This window comes from Acipenser ruthenus, chromosome 48 (assembly GCF_902713425.1).
Source record: "Acipenser ruthenus chromosome 48, fAciRut3.2 maternal haplotype, whole genome shotgun sequence".
In the NCBI taxonomy this organism is placed as follows: Eukaryota; Metazoa; Chordata; class Actinopteri; order Acipenseriformes; family Acipenseridae; genus Acipenser; species Acipenser ruthenus.
Window position 1 is genome coordinate 8,552,994 of NC_081236.1, and position 22,142 is coordinate 8,575,135.

The following is a 22,142-nucleotide window of genomic DNA, read 5'->3' on the forward strand; positions in this document are numbered from 1 at the left end:
TGTTTATAAACTACAGAGCGCTGTTATATTGTATTATTTTGAAAGGTCCGGGTTGTAGTGTGGTAGGAGCGCGTTGTTTTATCCGTTCAGACACTGAGGGAGAGCAGAGAGGAGGTGAGAGAGTCTGCATGGAGCTCTACAATGTGTTTATAAACTACAGAGCGCTGTTATATTGTATTATTTTGAAAGGTCCGGGTTGTGGTGTGGTAGGAGCGCGTTGTTTTATCCGTTCAGACACTGAGGGAGAGCAGAGAGGAGGTGAGAGAGTCTGCATGGAGCTCTACAATGTGTTTATAAACTACAGAGCGCTGTTATATTGTATTATTTTGAAAGGTCCGGGTTGTAGTGTGGTAGGAGCGCGTTGTTTTATCCGTTCAGACACTGAGGGAGAGCAGAGAGGAGGTGAGAGAGTCTGCATGGAGCTCTACAATGTGTTTATAAACTACAGAGCGCTGTTATATTGTATTATTTTGAAAGGTCCGGGTTGTAGTGTGGTAGGAGCGCGTTGTTTTATCCGTTCAGACACTGAGGGAGAGCAGAGAGGAGGTGAGAGAGTCTGCATGGAGCTCTACAATGTGTTTATAAACTACAGAGCGCTGTTATATTGTATTATTTTGAAAGGTCCGGGTTGTAGTGTGGTAGGAGCGCGTTGTTTTATCCGTTCAGACACTGAGGGAGAGCAGAGAGGAGGTGAGAGAGTCTGCATGGAGCTCTACAATGTGTTTATAAACTACAGAGCGCTGTTATATTGTATTATTTTGAAAGGTCCGGGTTGTAGTGTGGTAGGAGCGCGTTGTTTTATCCGTTCAGACACTGAGGGAGAGCAGAGAGGAGGTGAGAGAGTCTGCATGGAGCTCTACAATGTGTTTATAAACTACAGAGCGCTGTTATATTGTATTATTTTGAAAGGTCCGGGTTGTAGTGTGGTAGGAGCGCGTTGTTTTATCCGTTCAGACACTGAGGGAGAGCAGAGAGGAGGTGAGAGAGTCTGCATGGAGCTCTACAATGTGTTTATAAACTACAGAGCGCTGTTATATTGTATTATTTTGAAAGGTCCGGGTTGTAGTGTGGTAGGAGCGCGTTGTTTTATCCGTTCAGACACTGAGGGAGAGCAGAGAGGAGGTGAGAGAGTCTGCATGGAGCTCTACAATGTGTTTATAAACTACAGAGCGCTGTTATATTGTATTATTTTGAAAGGTCCGGGTTGTAGTGTGGTAGGAGCGCGTTGTTTTATCCGTTCAGACACTGAGGGAGAGCAGAGAGGAGGTGAGAGAGTCTGCATGGAGCTCTACAATGTGTTTATAAACTACAGAGCGCTGTTATATTGTATTATTTTGAAAGGTCCGGGTTGTAGTGTGGTAGGAGCGCGTTGTTTTATCCGTTCAGACACTGAGGGAGAGCAGAGAGGAGGTGAGAGAGTCTGCATGGAGCTCTACAATGTGTTTATAAACTACAGAGCGCTGTTATATTGTATTATTTTGAAAGGTCCGGGTTGTAGTGTGGTAGGAGCGCGTTGTTTTATCCGTTCAGACACTGAGGGAGAGCAGAGAGGAGGTGAGAGAGTCTGCATGGAGCTCTACAATGTGTTTATAAACTACAGAGCGCTGTTATATTGTATTATTTTGAAAGGTCCGGGTTGTAGTGTGGTAGGAGCGCGTTGTTTTATCCGTTCAGACACTGAGGGAGAGCAGAGAGGAGGTGAGAGAGTCTGCATGGAGCTCTACAATGTGTTTATAAACTACAGAGCGCTGTTATATTGTATTATTTTGAAAGGTCCGGGTTGTAGTGTGGTAGGAGCGCGTTGTTTTATCCGTTCAGACACTGAGGGAGAGCAGAGAGGAGGTGAGAGAGTCTGCATGGAGCTCTACAATGTGTTTATAAACTACAGAGCGCTGTTATATTGTATTATTTTGAAAGGTCCGGGTTGTGGTGTGGTAGGAGCGCGTTGTTTTATCCGTTCAGACACTGAGGGAGAGCAGAGAGGAGGTGAGAGAGTCTGCATGGAGCTCTACAATGTGTTTATAAACTACAGAGCGCTGTTATATTGTATTATTTTGAAAGGTCCGGGTTGTAGTGTGGTAGGAGCGCGTTGTTTTATCCGTTCAGACACTGAGGGAGAGCAGAGAGGAGGTGAGAGAGTCTGCATGGAGCTCTACAATGTGTTTATAAACTACAGAGCGCTGTTATATTGTATTATTTTGAAAGGTCCGGGTTGTAGTGTGGTAGGAGCGCGTTGTTTTATCCGTTCAGACACTGAGGGAGAGCAGAGAGGAGGTGAGAGAGTCTGCATGGAGCTCTACAATGTGTTTATAAACTACAGAGCGCTGTTATATTGTATTATTTTGAAAGGTCCGGGTTGTAGTGTGGTAGGAGCGCGTTGTTTTATCCGTTCAGACACTGAGGGAGAGCAGAGAGGAGGTGAGAGAGTCTGCATGGAGCTCTACAATGTGTTTATAAACTACAGAGCGCTGTTATATTGTATTATTTTGAAAGGTCCGGGTTGTAGTGTGGTAGGAGCGCGTTGTTTTATCCGTTCAGACACTGAGGGAGAGCAGAGAGGAGGTGAGAGAGTCTGCATGGAGCTCTACAATGTGTTTATAAACTACAGAGCGCTGTTATATTGTATTATTTTGAAAGGTCCGGGTTGTAGTGTGGTAGGAGCGCGTTGTTTTATCCGTTCAGACACTGAGGGAGAGCAGAGAGGAGGTGAGAGAGTCTGCATGGAGCTCTACAATGTGTTTATAAACTACAGAGCGCTGTTATATTGTATTATTTTGAAAGGTCCGGGTTGTAGTGTGGTAGGAGCGCGTTGTTTTATCCGTTCAGACACTGAGGGAGAGCAGAGAGGAGGTGAGAGAGTCTGCATGGAGCTCTACAATGTGTTTATAAACTACAGAGCCCTGTTATATTGTATTATTTTGAAAGGTCCGGGTTGTAGTGTGGTAGGAGCGCGTTGTTTTATCCGTTCAGACACTGAGGGAGAGCAGAGAGGAGGTGAGAGAGTCTGCATGGAGCTCTACAATGTGTTTATAAACTACAGAGCGCTGTTATATTGTATTATTTTGAAAGGTCCGGGTTGTAGTGTGGTAGGAGCGCGTTGTTTTATCCGTTCAGACACTGAGGGAGAGCAGAGAGGAGGTGAGAGAGTCTGCATGGAGCTCTACAATGTGTTTATAAACTACAGAGCGCTGTTATATTGTATTATTTTGAAAGGTCCGGGTTGTAGTGTGGTAGGAGCGCGTTGTTTTATCCGTTCAGACACTGAGGGAGAGCAGAGAGGAGGTGAGAGAGTCTGCATGGAGCTCTACAATGTGTTTATAAACTACAGAGCGCTGTTATATTGTATTATTTTGAAAGGTCCGGGTTGTAGTGTGGTAGGAGCGCGTTGTTTTATCCGTTCAGACACTGAGGGAGAGCAGAGAGGAGGTGAGAGAGTCTGCATGGAGCTCTACAATGTGTTTATAAACTACAGAGCGCTGTTATATTGTATTATTTTGAAAGGTCCGGGTTGTAGTGTGGTAGGAGCGCGTTGTTTTATCCGTTCAGACACTGAGGGAGAGCAGAGAGGAGGTGAGAGAGTCTGCATGGAGCTCTACAATGTGTTTATAAACTACAGAGCGCTGTTATATTGTATTATTTTGAAAGGTCCGGGTTGTAGTGTGGTAGGAGCGCGTTGTTTTATCCGTTCAGACACTGAGGGAGAGCAGAGAGGAGGTGAGAGAGTCTGCATGGAGCTCTACAATGTGTTTATAAACTACAGAGCGCTGTTATATTGTATTATTTTGAAAGGTCCGGGTTGTAGTGTGGTAGGAGCGCGTTGTTTTATCCGTTCAGACACTGAGGGAGAGCAGAGAGGAGGTGAGAGAGTCTGCATGGAGCTCTACAATGTGTTTATAAACTACAGAGCGCTGTTATATTGTATTATTTTGAAAGGTCCGGGTTGTAGTGTGGTAGGAGCGCGTTGTTTTATCCGTTCAGACACTGAGGGAGAGCAGAGAGGAGGTGAGAGAGTCTGCATGGAGCTCTACAATGTGTTTATAAACTACAGAGCGCTGTTATATTGTATTATTTTGAAAGGTCCGGGTTGTAGTGTGGTAGGAGCGCGTTGTTTTATCCGTTCAGACACTGAGGGAGAGCAGAGAGGAGGTGAGAGAGTCTGCATGGAGCTCTACAATGTGTTTATAAACTACAGAGCGCTGTTATATTGTATTATTTTGAAAGGTCCGGGTTGTAGTGTGGTAGGAGCGCGTTGTTTTATCCGTTCAGACACTGAGGGAGAGCAGAGAGGAGGTGAGAGAGTCTGCATGGAGCTCTACAATGTGTTTATAAACTACAGAGCGCTGTTATATTGTATTATTTTGAAAGGTCCGGGTTGTAGTGTGGTAGGAGCGCGTTGTTTTATCCGTTCAGACACTGAGGGAGAGCAGAGAGGAGGTGAGAGAGTCTGCATGGAGCTCTACAATGTGTTTATAAACTACAGAGCGCTGTTATATTGTATTATTTTGAAAGGTCCGGGTTGTAGTGTGGTAGGAGCGCGTTGTTTTATCCGTTCAGACACTGAGGGAGAGCAGAGAGGAGGTGAGAGAGTCTGCATGGAGCTCTACAATGTGTTTATAAACTACAGAGCGCTGTTATATTGTATTATTTTGAAAGGTCCGGGTTGTAGTGTGGTAGGAGCGCGTTGTTTTATCCGTTCAGACACTGAGGGAGAGCAGAGAGGAGGTGAGAGAGTCTGCATGGAGCTCTACAATGTGTTTATAAACTACAGAGCGCTGTTATATTGTATTATTTTGAAAGGTCCGGGTTGTAGTGTGGTAGGAGCGCGTTGTTTTATCCGTTCAGACACTGAGGGAGAGCAGAGAGGAGGTGAGAGAGTCTGCATGGAGCTCTACAATGTGTTTATAAACTACAGAGCGCTGTTATATTGTATTATTTTGAAAGGTCCGGGTTGTAGTGTGGTAGGAGCGCGTTGTTTTATCCGTTCAGACACTGAGGGAGAGCAGAGAGGAGGTGAGAGAGTCTGCATGGAGCTCTACAATGTGTTTATAAACTACAGAGCGCTGTTATATTGTATTATTTTGAAAGGTCCGGGTTGTAGTGTGGTAGGAGCGCGTTGTTTTATCCGTTCAGACACTGAGGGAGAGCAGAGAGGAGGTGAGAGAGTCTGCATGGAGCTCTACAATGTGTTTATAAACTACAGAGCGCTGTTATATTGTATTATTTTGAAAGGTCCGGGTTGTAGTGTGGTAGGAGCGCGTTGTTTTATCCGTTCAGACACTGAGGGAGAGCAGAGAGGAGGTGAGAGAGTCTGCATGGAGCTCTACAATGTGTTTATAAACTACAGAGCGCTGTTATATTGTATTATTTTGAAAGGTCCGGGTTGTAGTGTGGTAGGAGCGCGTTGTTTTATCCGTTCAGACACTGAGGGAGAGCAGAGAGGAGGTGAGAGAGTCTGCATGGAGCTCTACAATGTGTTTATAAACTACAGAGCGCTGTTATATTGTATTATTTTGAAAGGTCCGGGTTGTAGTGTGGTAGGAGCGCGTTGTTTTATCCGTTCAGACACTGAGGGAGAGCAGAGAGGAGGTGAGAGAGTCTGCATGGAGCTCTACAATGTGTTTATAAACTACAGAGCGCTGTTATATTGTATTATTTTGAAAGGTCCGGGTTGTAGTGTGGTAGGAGCGCGTTGTTTTATCCGTTCAGACACTGAGGGAGAGCAGAGAGGAGGTGAGAGAGTCTGCATGGAGCTCTACAATGTGTTTATAAACTACAGAGCCCTGTTATATTGTATTATTTTGAAAGGTCCGGGTTGTAGTGTGGTAGGAGCGCGTTGTTTTATCCGTTCAGACACTGAGGGAGAGCAGAGAGGAGGTGAGAGAGTCTGCATGGAGCTCTACAATGTGTTTATAAACTACAGAGCGCTGTTATATTGTATTATTTTGAAAGGTCCGGGTTGTAGTGTGGTAGGAGCGCGTTGTTTTATCCGTTCAGACACTGAGGGAGAGCAGAGAGGAGGTGAGAGAGTCTGCATGGAGCTCTACAATGTGTTTATAAACTACAGAGCGCTGTTATATTGTATTATTTTGAAAGGTCCGGGTTGTAGTGTGGTAGGAGCGCGTTGTTTTATCCGTTCAGACACTGAGGGAGAGCAGAGAGGAGGTGAGAGAGTCTGCATGGAGCTCTACAATGTGTTTATAAACTACAGAGCGCTGTTATATTGTATTATTTTGAAAGGTCCGGGTTGTAGTGTGGTAGGAGCGCGTTGTTTTATCCGTTCAGACACTGAGGGAGAGCAGAGAGGAGGTGAGAGAGTCTGCATGGAGCTCTACAATGTGTTTATAAACTACAGAGCGCTGTTATATTGTATTATTTTGAAAGGTCCGGGTTGTAGTGTGGTAGGAGCGCGTTGTTTTATCCGTTCAGACACTGAGGGAGAGCAGAGAGGAGGTGAGAGAGTCTGCATGGAGCTCTACAATGTGTTTATAAACTACAGAGCGCTGTTATATTGTATTATTTTGAAAGGTCCGGGTTGTAGTGTGGTAGGAGCGCGTTGTTTTATCCGTTCAGACACTGAGGGAGAGCAGAGAGGAGGTGAGAGAGTCTGCATGGAGCTCTACAGTGTGTTTATAAACTACAGAGCGCTGTTATATTGTATTATTTTGAAAGGTCCGGGTTGTAGTGTGGTAGGAGCGCGTTGTTTTATCCGTTCAGACACTGAGGGAGAGCAGAGAGGAGGTGAGAGAGTCTGCATGGAGCTCTACAATGTGTTTATAAACTACAGAGCGCTGTTATATTGTATTATTTTGAAAGGTCCGGGTTGTAGTGTGGTAGGAGCGCGTTGTTTTATCCGTTCAGACACTGAGGGAGAGCAGAGAGGAGGTGAGAGAGTCTGCATGGAGCTCTACAATGTGTTTATAAACTACAGAGCGCTGTTATATTGTATTATTTTGAAAGGTCCGGGTTGTAGTGTGGTAGGAGCGCGTTGTTTTATCCGTTCAGACACTGAGGGAGAGCAGAGAGGAGGTGAGAGAGTCTGCATGGAGCTCTACAATGTGTTTATAAACTACAGAGCGCTGTTATATTGTATTATTTTGAAAGGTCCGGGTTGTAGTGTGGTAGGAGCGCGTTGTTTTATCCGTTCAGACACTGAGGGAGAGCAGAGAGGAGGTGAGAGAGTCTGCATGGAGCTCTACAATGTGTTTATAAACTACAGAGCGCTGTTATATTGTATTATTTTGAAAGGTCCGGGTTGTAGTGTGGTAGGAGCGCGTTGTTTTTGTGTGTGTGTGTGCGTGTTGTATTTGTGAAGCGGCGTGTCTGTGTCAGCGCGTTTGTTTTTATTCACATCCCCCAGTTGCAGTCTGCGTGCCGCGGCATTCACACAGTGACGTAATAATAATAAACAAAGACATTCCCGCGTTTATCAAAAACTTGTAATTCAGCGTTTTACAGTTTTTCACTCAGAATACAGCCCCACAAACATATACCTACCTACCTATATCTATCTATCTGTCTATAATGAAGAAAAGTGATTAGCAAACTGAAACACTTTTAGCAATTAGTTGATTATTAAAATCATACGTTTTTAGTTGATTAATTATTTTCTTCATTGAGTATTTCTAGTGACTGATGATTATCCTGTTAGTTACTGATTCTCTTTGAATGTAGAGCTGATGAGTATCCTGTTAGTTACTGATTCTCCTCGGATACAGAGCTGATGAGTATCCTGTTAGTTACTGATTCTCCTCGGATACAGAGCTGATGATTATCCTGTTAGTTACTGATTCTGCTTGGATACAGAGCTGATGAGTATCCTGTTAGTTACTGATTCTCCTCGGATACAGAGCTGATGAGTATCCTGTTAGTTACCGGTTCTCCTCGGATACAGAGCTGATGAGTATCCTGTTAGTTACTGATTCTCCTTGGATACAGAGCTGATGAGTGTCCTGTTAATTACTGATTCTCCTCGGATACAGAGCTGATGAGTATCCTGTTAGTTACTGATTCTCCTTGGATACAGAGCTGATGAGTATCCTGTTAGTTACTGATTCTCCTCGCATACAGAGCTGATGAGTATCCTGTTAGTTACTGATTCTCCTCGGATACAGAGCTGATGAGTATCCTGTTAGTTACTGATTCTCCTTGGATACAGAGCTGATGAGTATCCTGTTAGTTACTGATTCTCCTCGCATACAGAGCTGATGAGTATCCTGTTAGTTACTGATTCTCCTCGGATACAGAGCTGATGAGTATCCTGTTAGTTACTGATTCTCCTCGGATACAGAGCTGATGAGTGTCCTGTTAGTTACTGATTCTCCTCGGATACAGAGCTGATGATTATCCTGTTAGTTACTGATTCTGCTTGGATACAGAGCTGATGAGTATCCTGTTAGTTACTGATTCTCCTCGGATACAGAGCTGATGAGTATCCTGTTAGTTACCGGTTCTCCTCGGATACAGAGCTGATGAGTATCCTGTTAGTTACTGATTCTCCTTGGATACAGAGCTGATGAGTGTCCTGTTAATTACTGATTCTCCTCGGATACAGAGCTGATGAGTATCCTGTTAGTTACTGATTCTCCTTGGATACAGAGCTGATGAGTATCCTGTTACTTACTGATTCTCCTCGCATACAGAGCTGATGAGTATCCTGTTAGTTACTGATTCTCCTCGGATACAGAGCTGATGAGTATCCTGTTCGTTACTGATTCTCCTTGGATACAGAGCTGATGAGTATCCTGTTAGTTACTGATTCTCCTCGGATACAGAGCTGATGAGTATCCTGTTAGTTACTAATTCTCCTTGGATACAGAGCTGATGAGTATCCTGTTAGTTACTGATTCTCCTCGGATAGAGAGCTGATGAGTATCCTGTTAGTTACTAATTCTCCTTGGATACAGAGCTGATGAGTATCCTGTTAGTTACTGATTCTCTTTGAATGTAGAGCTGATGAGTATCCTGTTAGTTACTGATTCTCCTTGGATACAGAGCTGATGAGTATCCTGTTAGTTACTGATTCTCCTTGGATACAGAGCTGATGAGTATCCTGTTAGTTACTGATTCTCCTCGCATACAGAGCTGATGAGTATCCTGTTAGTTACTGATTCTCCTTGGATACAGAGCTGATGAGTATCCTGTTAGTTACTGATTCTCCTCGCATACAGAGCTGATGAGTATCCTGTTAGTTACTGATTCTCCTTGGATACAGAGCTGATGAGTATCCTGTTAGTTACTGATTCTCCTCGGATACAGAGCTGATGGGTATCCTGTTAGTTACTGATTCTCCTTGGATACAGAGCTGATGAGTATCCTGTTAGTTACTGATTCTCCTTGGATACAGAGCTGATGAGTATCCTGTTAGTTACTGATTCTCTTTGAATGTAGAGCTGATGAGTATCCTGTTAGTTACTGATTCTCCTTGGATACAGAGCTGATGAGTATCCTGTTAGTTACTGATTCTCCTTGGATACAGAGCTGATGAGTATCCTGTTAGTTACTGATTCTCCTCGGATACAGAGCTGATGAGTATCCTGTTAGTTACTGATTCTCCTTGGATACAGAGCTGATGAGTATCCTGTTAGTTACTGATTCTCCTTGGATACAGAGCTGATGAGTGTCCTGTTAATTACTGATTCTCCTCGGATACAGAGCTGATGAGTATCCTGTTAGTTACTGATTCTCCTTGGATACAGAGCTGATGAGTATCCTGTTAGTTACTGATTCTCCTCGCATGCAGAGCTGATGAGTATCCTGTTAGTTACTGATTCTCCTTGGATACAGAGCTGATGAGTATCCTGTTAGTTACTGATTCTCCTCGGATACAGAGCTGATGAGTATCCTGTTAGTTACTGATTCTCCTTGGATACAGAGCTGATGAGTATCCTGTTAGTTACCGGTTCTCCTCGGATACAGAGCTGATGAGTATCCTGTTAGTTACTGATTCTCCTTGGATACAGAGCTGATGAGTATCCTGTTAGTTACTGATTCTCCTTGGATACAGAGCTGATGAGTATCCTGTTAGTTACTGATTCTCCTCGGATACAGAGCTGATGGGTATCCTGTTACTTACTGATTCTCCTTGGATACAGAGCTGATGAGTATCCTGTTAGTTACTGATTCTCCTTGGATACAGAGCTGATGAGTATCCTGTTAGTTACTGATTCTCTTTGAATGTAGAGCTGATGAGTATCCTGTTAGTTACTGATTCTCCTTGGATACAGAGCTGATGAGTATCCTGTTAGTTACTGATTCTCCTTGGATACAGAGCTGATGAGTATCCTGTTAGTTACTGATTCTCCTCGGATACAGAGCTGATGAGTATCCTGTTAGTTACTGATTCTCCTTGGATACAGAGCTGATGAGTATCCTGTTAGTTACTGATTCTCCTTGGATACAGAGCTGATGAGTATCCTGTTAGTTACTGATTCTCCTTGGATACAGAGCTGATGAGTATCCTGTTAGTTACTGATTCTCCTTGGATACAGAGCTGATGAGTATCCTGTTAGTTACTGATTCTCCTCGCATGCAGAGCTGATGAGTATCCTGTTAGTTACTGATTCTCCTTGGATACAGAGCTGATGAGTATCCTGTTAGTTACTGATTCTCCTCGGATACAGAGCTGATGAGTATCCTGTTAGTTACTGATTCTCCTTGGATACAGAGCTGATGAGTATCCTGTTAGTTATTGATTCTCCTCGGATTGCTGACTTTTAATTCTCTCTCTCTCTCTTTCTGAAAAATAACAGTATATCGACCCAGTTTAGTCTCTGTATACCTAATGTTTTATTTTATTTTACTGCAATTGTGCTAAGCATGATTTGAAGAGAAGTCTTAGACTACTGTCCACCTTAACGTGTGGGTCCAGTTATGTTTAGAACAACCTACGTAAGTATTTCAATGACAGTAGCCACTGATTTCTACTAAAGATTAATGAAATTGTGTATTTCCTTGAATTCCTGCCACATTAGAGGAGAAGGGCAGGTATTGTCTTAGGACTGGGTTTTTTTTTTTTGCAACTGTACCCCTTCTGTCGGGAGGTTTCAGTTGAAGTACCCTTTACAGTTTTCGCTCACTGAATGGCACCAGTTGCAGTGAAAGGCAGAATAATTTGATTAACACATTCTTTCCCATTTATTTAATATATTGTACTGGTGTATCTGGTCCGCAGCAGGAATAAATGGAGGCAGCACAGGATGCAGTTTAAAGCAGTGTAAACTGCTGTTTTTATTGAAGCGCTGGAACAGCAGGCTAATGGACGCTCTGTCATAAAATGGTTTAGCTCTGATAGCCAGCTCCAGGACACACTCTCACACAACTACACAACACGAACCTGAGCTGCACACAGGCAGCTCCTAAATACAGTCATGGTCCAATCGCTCAGATCCTCGGTCCTGCGCAAACAGGTGGCTGGCGGAACTGAACACAAATCACAGTGCAGCCAACACAGACCCTCTCATACAGCTGCACTGTGCACGTGACACCCCAGGCACGTCACACAAACAGCGGAGAAGACAGGACAGCACGCACACACACACACACACACAGCAATACACTAACAGCTGCATCTGCGGTTCACTTTGAACTGCTAAACAAAGATGAAAAAATTATACACAGTGTTTTAGAGAATATATAATACTGTTAAAAAACCATTCTTTTCTTTTACTTTCATTTTGATTTGTGTATTTCTGAGTCGTCCTGCGTACCCCCTATGACCCTTAGAAGCGGTACGTGTACCCCCGGTTGAAAACGGTTGAAAATGGATGGCATTAGAAATCATTATGTGAGTTTATAATTTACAAAATAAAACAGAACAGCACAGAAATCTAATAGCCCTGTTATTAATGTGCAAGAATACTGGATTGGTGGACTGCATAGATAATAATAAATGGAAAAAAAATAAATGGATCATTTCTGCCATCTACTGGTCGCTTTTATTAACTTTGATTCAATTATAAAATCCAGAATATTTAAATAAAAAGCTACGTTTGTGTATAAACTGATCTTTCTGTCCTTCTTAATATGTTATAGAAATATAATTTTAATGAAGTGTATCTTTGTTGCCTTTGCCAGTTTTATTCTGCTGTTATAAATTAAAACACAAAGGGAGACCTACATTCCAAAGTGATTTTTAGTATTGCTATGTGAAAGAAACGTGTGTAAGGGAACCGAAGCAAATAATATATTAATTATATATTATAGAAGAGAACAAAGAGAGACTAACAGCACGCAGGTGACATCCAGGGAGGGGCTGACGTGTTGAGCGTGGAACTGCAAGAGAGGGGTTTAAATATGCAGTGCAGTCTAGTCTACACAGATTACCTGTCGCTGTCCGTTTGAGCTGCCTAGTTACCCTGAAGAGAAGAATTGAACGGTCCGAGCGAGTGACTAGAGCACTAGAGCCGTGCTGCACATCCCACTGACAATACCTGAAGTAAGCTTCTCTATCTTTTTATTCATCTTTTAAATCCACTTGACACTCGCCAAATCGTGTCTTACTGGAACTGAACAGTTAATGTGTTGCTTGGCAGGATTGTAATTGTGTGGAATGCTTTGTTTATTATGAATATATGTTTGAAATGATTTAGTAACAGTAAATATTTGACACAGATGTTGTAAGATCTTAGTTTGTAACACAAGCACGTAATATTTGTGGCATGTAACTTTTGTCTATGAACAGTTAAATTCCTGATGCTCCTCCAGATGTTGTTTTTAGGACTCTGTTAACAGAACAATTCTACCCATTTCAAAGTTAGGTTAATTACATTAAATGCCTTATTAAATGTCACAAGCACCCATGAGAGTTACAAAGTATTTATCCTCATCATTGGTCTTTGTGGTTGTTTGATTGAAAGTATAAAAACAACTAAAGGAAATGCTTTCTTGAGACTGAAGGTGACATAGACAACAGACAGCAATACTTAATTGCCTATCAAGTACGAAATATGACCATTACCTCATGGGTATTTATCCTTAAAGACCCAGTAACCCAGTAACCTGAATAGACCCAGTAACCTGAATAGATTCAGTCATGCCCGTCCCGAGGGCATAAACAGGCTGCATGCACAGATCTCAATATCATTTTTCCTTTCATCCGATCTGATCGAGAGAGATAAGTGTTGAATGTACTGTTATCTGCTTATTTGCTTGTGTAATTACACTGTTAATGTGATTATAATTAGATGATGTTTACGTGATTATAGTCATTGCTAGTTACACGTACTGTGCACTCAGCCGTGGTTTTCGTTAGTCCCTCAGGGGCCTTGTGCTCCATGTGAAGCGGGCGGCTCCGTCGCCCCTTCCCCGGGATCGAGTAACCTTAAGTCGGGTACTTGTGTTCTCTCTCAGGCTGCTAGCTTCGTTGAAAATAAAAATGTTATTTTGTTAGGGAATTTATACATAATTAACAGTAATCGAGTGTTCACTGTTTTGTGTGAGAAAAAAAAGTTTTTCGGTGTGTATTTTTCTATTTCTTTTCACAGAAATTCCAGCGCACCTGTTGGACCGTGACACGCGCTTCAGGTTAAAACTGTTTCCAGTTTTCTCCCACTGTGTCTCGTTGGCACATTAGTTCTGCTTGCAGTTTCTCCCTCAGTGTCTCGTTGCACACATTAGTTCTGCTTGCAGTTTTCTCCCTCAGTGTCTCGTTGATTAATTCTGCTTGCAGTTTTCTCCCGCGGTGTCTTGTTGCCGCATTAATTCTGCTTGCAGTATTATTGTATAGACTATTAGAGCTCTGATAGTAGGTTTCCTCAGTTTTCGGACTGTTGGATTAACCAAGAGCTCTGCAGGTAGGCATCCCTATAGATCGCTCCCGTGGTAACTGTGGGTCCAGACCTGCTCCCGTTCCCACCGGTGTACTGTACATCGAACGAGGATACCATTCTGATTCACTAGCAGTTGCTGGGCTCAGCTCTGCTTCGGGTCCTGCTGTCCGCAGCCCCTCCCGTAGTGTTTCGTTGCCACCCTGGTCTCTGCATGCAGTGCCATTTCGAAGGCTGTCACGGCTCTGACAGCTGGCTTTCCCCAGTCTTACGACTGTGTCGGTTTGCCAGAAGCGCTATAGGCTGGCACCCCTATAGTCTGCTTAATTGTAACTGTAGGTCCAGGCCTACTCCATTCCCACCGGTACAAATCTGTACAATGAACAAGGTTATCACTCTGATTCACTACGCAGTCGCTAGGCTAGCTCTGCGTCGGGTCTGATTGCTTGCAATCTTTCCCGCAGTGTTTCGTGCTGCCTTGGGCTCTGACAGCCGGCTTTCCCCAGTCTTAGGGCTGTGTTGGTTTGACAAAAGCTATATAGGTGGGCAGCCTTATATACTGCTTCTGCAGTAACTGTGGGTCACAGACCTGCTCCGTTCCTGACACAGTATATGTACAAAACAGTGAACGAGGTTACTGCACTGGGGTACCCGAATTGTACGAAGTGTACCACTGAACCGGACCGTACCCAAGGTACTGGACCGAGTTTAAAACCACCGAGTGTTGAACCACCACCGAACGGTACTATATAGAGCGTACCACCACCGAGTAGAACACTCACTGAACTGTGCCTTGCAAGGTACTTTACAGTCACTGTGCGGCTGGGAGCCGATCGGGTCATTTTGGTTCATTTTACTGTCTGCTCTGTTCCACCTCGGTTCATCACCACCATTCAGACTCGGTTAAAAAGGGGGTATTGTGATACACAACAGTGACACCATCTCTGGTCCAAGACCAGCGGACGCTTTCAGTTTCGACTTGTGCTGTTTTATATATTTTTTAAATACAGTACTTTGCTACATGTGCTGTTTGACTGCAGCTTCTAGCGGCAAGTGCTACAAAGTACTAATATATATTAGTAGAGAGAGAGATAGGTAAGCGCCGGCTTGAGCAGATTGAAGCAGCAGTTGTCACAGAGTTTACTGCTTGCTGCATGCCAGGGTTTTACCCTTGTGACATTTGCAAGGCCAATCTCTCAGTAGAGGATAAGCACGACAGTTGCTCTTCCTGTTTGGGACCGGAGCATGCAAAGGGCCACTCGCAGGCCGCGGACTCTGTGAGTTCTGCACGTCCTTCTCTCGGCATACGCTAGATAAACGGGTGTCTCGCAGCTCCGTGAAGTGGTCCACGGCTTTACCACTTTGACAGGGCTCCCTAGCATCATCCCTTAAGGGGTTGGCTACATCCTCGTCTGAGGGTGCTGTGCCATGGGAGAGCAGGAGAGTTGAACGAGTGGCATGGTCTTCCTCATCATCCTCTGCCTTTCCTCCCCTCCTCATGTTTCTAAAAAGAGGAGAAAAGGTCACCGGTCTCATAGATCAGTGGACTCTGAAAATCTGGACAAGCTCTGGGAAGCTGTTTCCCAGCAAGGCACAGTACTGGCTCAGCTGTTGCGTGAACACACTGCTCCACCAGCCCCCTCTGTTCTCTTGGAGCAACAAGGGGCACCAAGCACAGGCTCGCAACTAGACAATCTGCTTTCCATTGCCACCTCTGAGGAGATGGGCGATCCAGAGTTACCCTCTTTGGATCACCCAGTGCCAGTGGCTCACCCGTCTCTGTCAGCAGAGCTTCTGTCTCTGACAGTAGTGACATTCCAGAGGCTTATGGGCTTTATGGCAGTAGCTTCCCAGACCTTTCCTTTGAGTCTTTTCCACATGCGCCTTCTCCAAGCCTGGTTCAAAAACAGGGTTTTTCAGCCCACATTGAACCATGTCCGCCTGCTGACAGTGTCTCGGCACTGTCTGGAGGGACTTTCCAAGTGGGCACATCCTGCACGCCTGCGCTTATCGGCTGAATGTCGTGGATCCACAAATCCCTGGGTTTGGAACAAGAGTGTTAAGGGCGGCCTCGAGCTCGACCCTTACAGCAAAAACATAGAGGTGAGTTCTCCCTCAAATCTTTTAGCTCCAGCTACTTGTGCTGAGGGTTCCTAATGGTAGCACGCAAGGCGGCCTGGGTCGAGCTTGTGGCATTCCAGTTGTCTGCATTAATTGCCTTGTAACAACTTTGGTATGTCTACCCATTAGGTAATGGTTACATTTCATACTTGATAGGGAATGTTAGGTTATTATCATAACCCTGGTTCCCTGAATAGAAATGTAACCATTAACCTTCAAGGTCACTGCATCTATGATTGCAGCAGTCTTGAAGGAAAAATGATATTGAGATCTGTGCATGCAGTCTATTTATGCCCTCGGGACGGGCATGGCTGCATCACAGGCTTTGATGAGCAGTCTTTGTTAGATCTATTCAGGTTACAGTGTCTTTAAGGATAAATTCCCATGAGGTAATGGTTACATTTCTATTTGAGAGAAACAGGGTTATGATAGTAACCTAACTTTTTATGTTTTCAGGACTGCCTTATCTTGGTGAAAGTGAAGGAACAAAGATGGAATCTGTTTACATTAAACAGGAGGAGGTTGTGGAACTGGCACCTATCTGCATTAAACAGGAGATGCCTGAACTGGAGCCTGTCCACATTAAAGAAGAGACTGAACTGGAGCCTGTCCACATTAAAGAAGAGACTGAACTGGAGCCTGTCCACATTAAAGAGGAGACTGAACTGGAGCCTGTCCACATTAAAGAAGAGACTGAACTGGAGCCTGTCCACATGAAAGAAGAGACTGAACTGGAGCCTGTCCACTTTAAAGAAGAGACTGAACTGGAGCCTGTCCACATTAAAGAAGACACTGAACTGGAGCCTGTCCACATTAAAGAAGAGACTGAACTGGAGCCTGTCCACATTAAAGAAGAAGACAATGAACTGGAGCCTGTCCACATTAAAGAGGAGACTGAACTGGAGCCTGTCCACATTAAAGAAGAGACTGAACTGGAGCCTGTCCACATTAAAGAAGAAGACAATGAACTGGAGCCTGTCCACATTAAAGAGGAGACTGAACTGGAGCTTGTCCACATTAAAGAAGAAGACAATGAACTGGAGCCTGTGCACATTAAAGAAGAGACTGAATTGGAGCCTGTCCACATTAAAGAAGAGACTGAACTGGAGCCTGTCCACATTAAAGAAGAGACTGAACTGGAGCCTGTCCACATTAAACAAGAGGAGACTGAACTGGAGCCTGTCCACATGAAAGAAGAGACTGAACTGGATCATGTCCACATTAAAGAAAAGACTGAACTGGAGTCTTTCTGCATTGAAGAGGAGTCTATTGACTTGCTGTTTAAGGATTCAGAAAACATATCCCTGCCAAAGATATCACATCAATGTACTGAATGTGGGAAGAACTTCAGTCAGTTAAGAAGCCTAAAAAGACACCAGAGAATTCATACTGGAGAGAAGCTGCATCACTGCAGTGACTGTGGGAAGAGCTTCAGTCAGTCAGGACACCTAAAATCACACCAGCGAACTCACACTGGAGAGAAGCCGCATCACTGTTCTGACTGTGGGAAGAGCTTCATTCGGTTAGGAAACCTAAAACAACACCAGCGAATTCACACTGGAGAGAAGCCGTATCAATGTATTGAATGTGGAGAGAGCTTCAGTATGTCAGGAAGCCTAAAAAGACACCAGCGAATTCACAGTGGAAAGAAGCCGTATCATTGTGTTAAATGTGGGAAGAGTTTCAGTCTGTCAGGAAACCTAAAAAGACACCAGAGAATTCACGCTGGAGAGAGGCCGCATCACTGCTCTGACTGTGGGAAGAGCTTCAGTCAGTTAGGACACCTAAAATCACACCAGCAAACTCACACTGGAGAGAAGCCGCATCACTGCTTTGACTGTGGGAAGAGCTTCAGTCAGTAAGGAAGCTTAAAAAACAGAGGTGAATTCACACTGGAGAGAAGCTGTATCACTGCACTGATGGTGGGAAGCGCTTCATTCAGTTAGGAAGCCTAAAACAACACCAGCAAATTCACACTGGAGAGAAGCCGTATCACTGCACTAAATGTGGGAAGAGTTTCAGTCTGTCAGGAAACCTAAAAACACACCAGCAAATTCACAGTGGAAAGAAGCTGTATCACTGTACAAAATGTGGCAATACATTTGCTTTCTGTGGTTAAGTGAAAAGACATATATACCAGTTTTGAAAATGCAGATGAAGCTGATAGAAATCAATATTCCAGGCAGTGTTACAATGGTCCTTGTTTTCGGTCCTTCCAGTCCAGGTCTTTGCTTCAACCAGATTGTAGATTAATGAATCAACCTTCTTATAAATCATTCAGGACCTAATTGGAAGTGAGGGCCACTGCTTTATACCAATCAAAACTGAGTGTGATGCTCCAGTGATATTTTTTGAAAGGAATCCTGTCTATGTGCCAGCCTAAGGGTGTTTAATCATGCTTTAGCATAAATGTGAGAATGAGTGTGTGCCAAAGCAGCTGTGCTTGCATTTTAATCAGTAGTATAAGTAGGCTATGACTACCTGCAACCTTTATGAATTGTGTATGAACCTGAATATGGTTATTATTATGGGGGGTATCAATTTCATTAATAGGGGTAATGAATACTACATGAATAACATCATGAATAAGGGCCGGCATGACGACATGAATAGGCCACTGCGGTCGCACAGACATGGTTAAGGTTTGAATGAAAGTCCTGTTTACAGTCGGTTTTACAAGCAGCTCAAAAGGGAGGTAACATCCCACCAATATGCATTTTTATGTGTGGTCGGATTGGCAGGCTCATCAAACCATGTGAATGGGGTAGCATTTGGCTGAATACTTTTTGAGATACAGAGTGGCAAAAAGCAGCATTTTTTTTAATATACCTGTATCTCAAAAAGTATAGCAAATTAAGGAACCACACTTGGCATACACATAGTCCCAGGGGTGTAGATGTGCAGCGGGGTATTAATATTTTTTGGGGCTCCTAGATTTACAGAAACTGAACCCCAAAGATAATGGTCTGACGTCACTGCTGCCTGACGTTGTTGCTAGGCAGGGACTTGCGACTGTTCCATTGCACTGAATAGGGAGACATGGAATATATAGTTCAGCACACACGGGTCACATCTGCGTTTCTGTCTGGATTAAAACTGGTAATCAGTGATAATATTTTTTTATTTGTTTGTGCCTTCAACACTGTGGAAACTAATAATAATTTGTTAATTTATGAAATACTATTTTCATTTTCCCCTCTCTCTTTTGTTGTTATGGTACGGTCGGGAGTTCAATGATACCATTCCATTCCATAAACAAATCTATGCTGCTGTCAGTATTAAAACTGTTAAGAACTTCTCTGTGCTATTAAATAATAAAATGAAAGTGACCCTGTGTGTAGTGTTACTTATTATACAATTGAATTAAACTGGTGGGGGCGCAGCCTCTAGCATGTATCTAGTACAGCAATTGCAAGCAATGACACTGTTACAGTACAGATTTCTTTCAGAGGTACTGATGTGCACATTTAGCAAAGTTGAACAATAACAAAATGTTGACAACAAGACATGAATGATAACATGCTCCTATCTAGAGTTTTTAAAAGAACATTCCGAAATGAAAAGGGAAATACAATTGACTCGAGAAGCTGTTTTGGATTATTACAGTAATTACATGGTTATTTGTGCACTGTAATCTAAAAAGAAAAAAATATATTTTAAAAAGAAACAAATGGGGGGGGCTGTGTCTTCATTTTATTTTAGTAACAGGTTAAACAACTGAAGGTATAGTAATTGCCCTGTTTATTGTTCAATAGAAATGTCTTCATAAAAATAGGGTTACAGCTCAATAGAGGAGAGAAGTCTTTACCCTGGGTTCACACAGTGAAGTAGTGAAGGGTCCTTGAATAACACACCATATTGAGCGTGGCCCGATCAGGAATTGACAAATCTTGAGATAAGCAAAACATACAATGCAGCAAGGGAGAGAATCTCATTGACATGGCCATTTGGACACACTCTATATACAGAGGCTTGCTGCTATTCGATTTCATTTTGACACTCCATATACAGAGGCTTGCTGCTATTTGATTTCATTTTGACACACTCCATATACAGAGGCTTGCTGCTATTCAATTTCATTTGGACACACTCCATATACAGAGGCTTGCAGCTATTCGATTTCATTTTGACACTCCATATACAGAGGCTTGCTGCTATTCGATTTCATTGACACACTCCATATACAGAGGCTTGCTGATAGTCGATTTCATTTTGACACACTCCATATACAGAGGCTTGCTGATAGTCGATTTCATTTTGACACACTCCCATATACAGAGGCTTGCTGATAGTCGATTTCATTTGGACACACTCCATATACAGAGGCTTGCTGATAGTCGATTTCATTTGGACACACTCCATATACAGAGGCTTGCTGATAGTCGATTTCATTTTGACACACTCCCATATACAGAGGCTTGCTGATAGTCGATTTCATTTTGACACACTCCATATACAGAGGCTTGCAGCTATTTGATTTCATTTTGACACACTCCATATACAGAGGCTTGCAGCTATTTGATTTCATTTTGACACACTCCATATACAGAGGCTTGCTGCTATTCGATTTCATTTTGACACTCCATAGACAGAGGCTTGCTGCTATTGGATTTCATTTTGACACACTCCATATACAGAGGCTTGCTGCTATTCGATTTCATTTTGACACACTCCATATACAGAGGCTTGCCGATAGTCGATTTCATTTTGACACTCTATATACAGAGGCTTGCTGCTATTCAATTTCATTTTGACACACTCCATATACAGAGGCTTGCAGCTATTCAATTTCATTTTGACACACTCCATATACAGAGGCTTGCTGATAGTCGATTTCATTTTGACACACTCCATATACAGAGGCTTGCAGCTATTTGATTTCATTTTGACACACTCCATATACAGAGGCTTGCAGCTATTTGATTTCATTTTGACACACTCCATATACAGAGGCTTGCTGATAGTCGATTTCATTTTGACACACTCCATATACAGAGGCTTGCAGCTATTTGATTTCATTTGGACACACTCCATATACAGAGGCTTGCCGATAGTCGATTTCATTTTGACACTCTATATACAGAGGCTTGCATATAGTCGATTTCATTTTGACACACTCCATATACAGAGGCTTGCTGATAGTCGATTTCATTTTGACACACTCCCATATACAGAGGCTTGCTGATAGTCGATTTCATTTGGACACACTCCATATACAGAGACTTGCTGCTATTGGATTTCATTTTGACACACTCCATATACAGAGGCTTGCTGATAGTCGATTTCATTTTGACACACTCCATATACAGAGGCTTGCAGCTATTTGATTTCATTTTGACACTCCATATACAGAGGCTTGCTGATAGTCGATTTCATTTGGACACACTCCATATACAGAGGCTTGCTGCTATTGGATTTCATTTGGACACACTCCATATACAGAGGCTTGCTGCTATTCGATTTCATTTTGACACTCCATAGACAGAGGCTTGCTGCTATTGGATTTCATTTTGACACACTCCATATACAGAGGCTTGCTGCTATTCGATTTCATTTTGACACACTCCATATACAGAGGCTTGCCGATAGTCGATTTCATTTTGACACTCTATATACAGAGGCTTGCTGCTATTCAATTTCATTTTGACACACTCCATATACAGAGGCTTGCAGCTATTCAATTTCATTTGGACACACTCCATATACAGAGGCTTTCCGATAGTCGATTTCATTTTGACACTCTATATACAGAGACTTGCTGCTATTCAATTTCATTTTGACACACTCCATATACAGAGGCTTGCTGATATTCAATTTCATTTGGACACACTCCATATACAGAGGCTTGCTGCTATTCAATTTCATTTGGACACACTCTATATACAGAGGCTTGCTGCTATTTGATTTCATTTTGACACACTCCATATACAGAGGCTTGCTGATAGTCGATTTCATTTTGACACACTCCCATATACAGAGGCTTGCTGACAGTCGATTTCATTTGGACACACTCCATATACAGAGGCTTGCAGCTATTTGATTTCATTTTGACACTCCATAGACAGAGGCTTGCTGCTATTCGATTTCATTTTGACACTCCATAGACAGAGGCTTGCTGCTATTCAATTTCATTTTGACACACTCCATATACAGAGGCTTGCCGATAGTCGATTTCATTTTGACACTCTATATACAGAGGCTTGCTGCTATTCAATTTCATTTTGACACACTCCATATACAGAGGCTTGCAGCTATTCA

The 22,142-nt window shown here is 43.1% G+C and overlaps 1 protein-coding gene across 2 annotated transcripts; it reads left to right on the forward strand.

Annotated features, from left to right (window-relative positions):
- The first annotated feature begins 10,556 nt into the window (after positions 1-10,556).
- On the forward strand, positions 10,557-19,212 carry LOC117968495 (zinc finger protein 570-like). 2 transcript variants are annotated; one of them, XM_059014365.1, is made up of 3 exons: positions 10,557-10,887; positions 12,202-12,433; positions 16,341-19,212. In XM_059014365.1, exon 3 carries the CDS (start codon positions 16,376-16,378, stop codon positions 17,744-17,746), a length of 1,371 nt encoding a protein of 456 aa, XP_058870348.1. In that variant the 5' UTR covers positions 10,557-10,887; positions 12,202-12,433; positions 16,341-16,375; the 3' UTR covers positions 17,747-19,212. The 2 variants fall into 2 exon arrangements, with proteins under 2 accessions (XP_058870348.1, XP_058870347.1); XM_059014364.1 differs by lacking the exon at positions 10,557-10,887 and adding an exon at positions 10,931-11,782.
- The last annotated feature ends 2,930 nt before the right edge of the window (positions 19,213-22,142 follow it).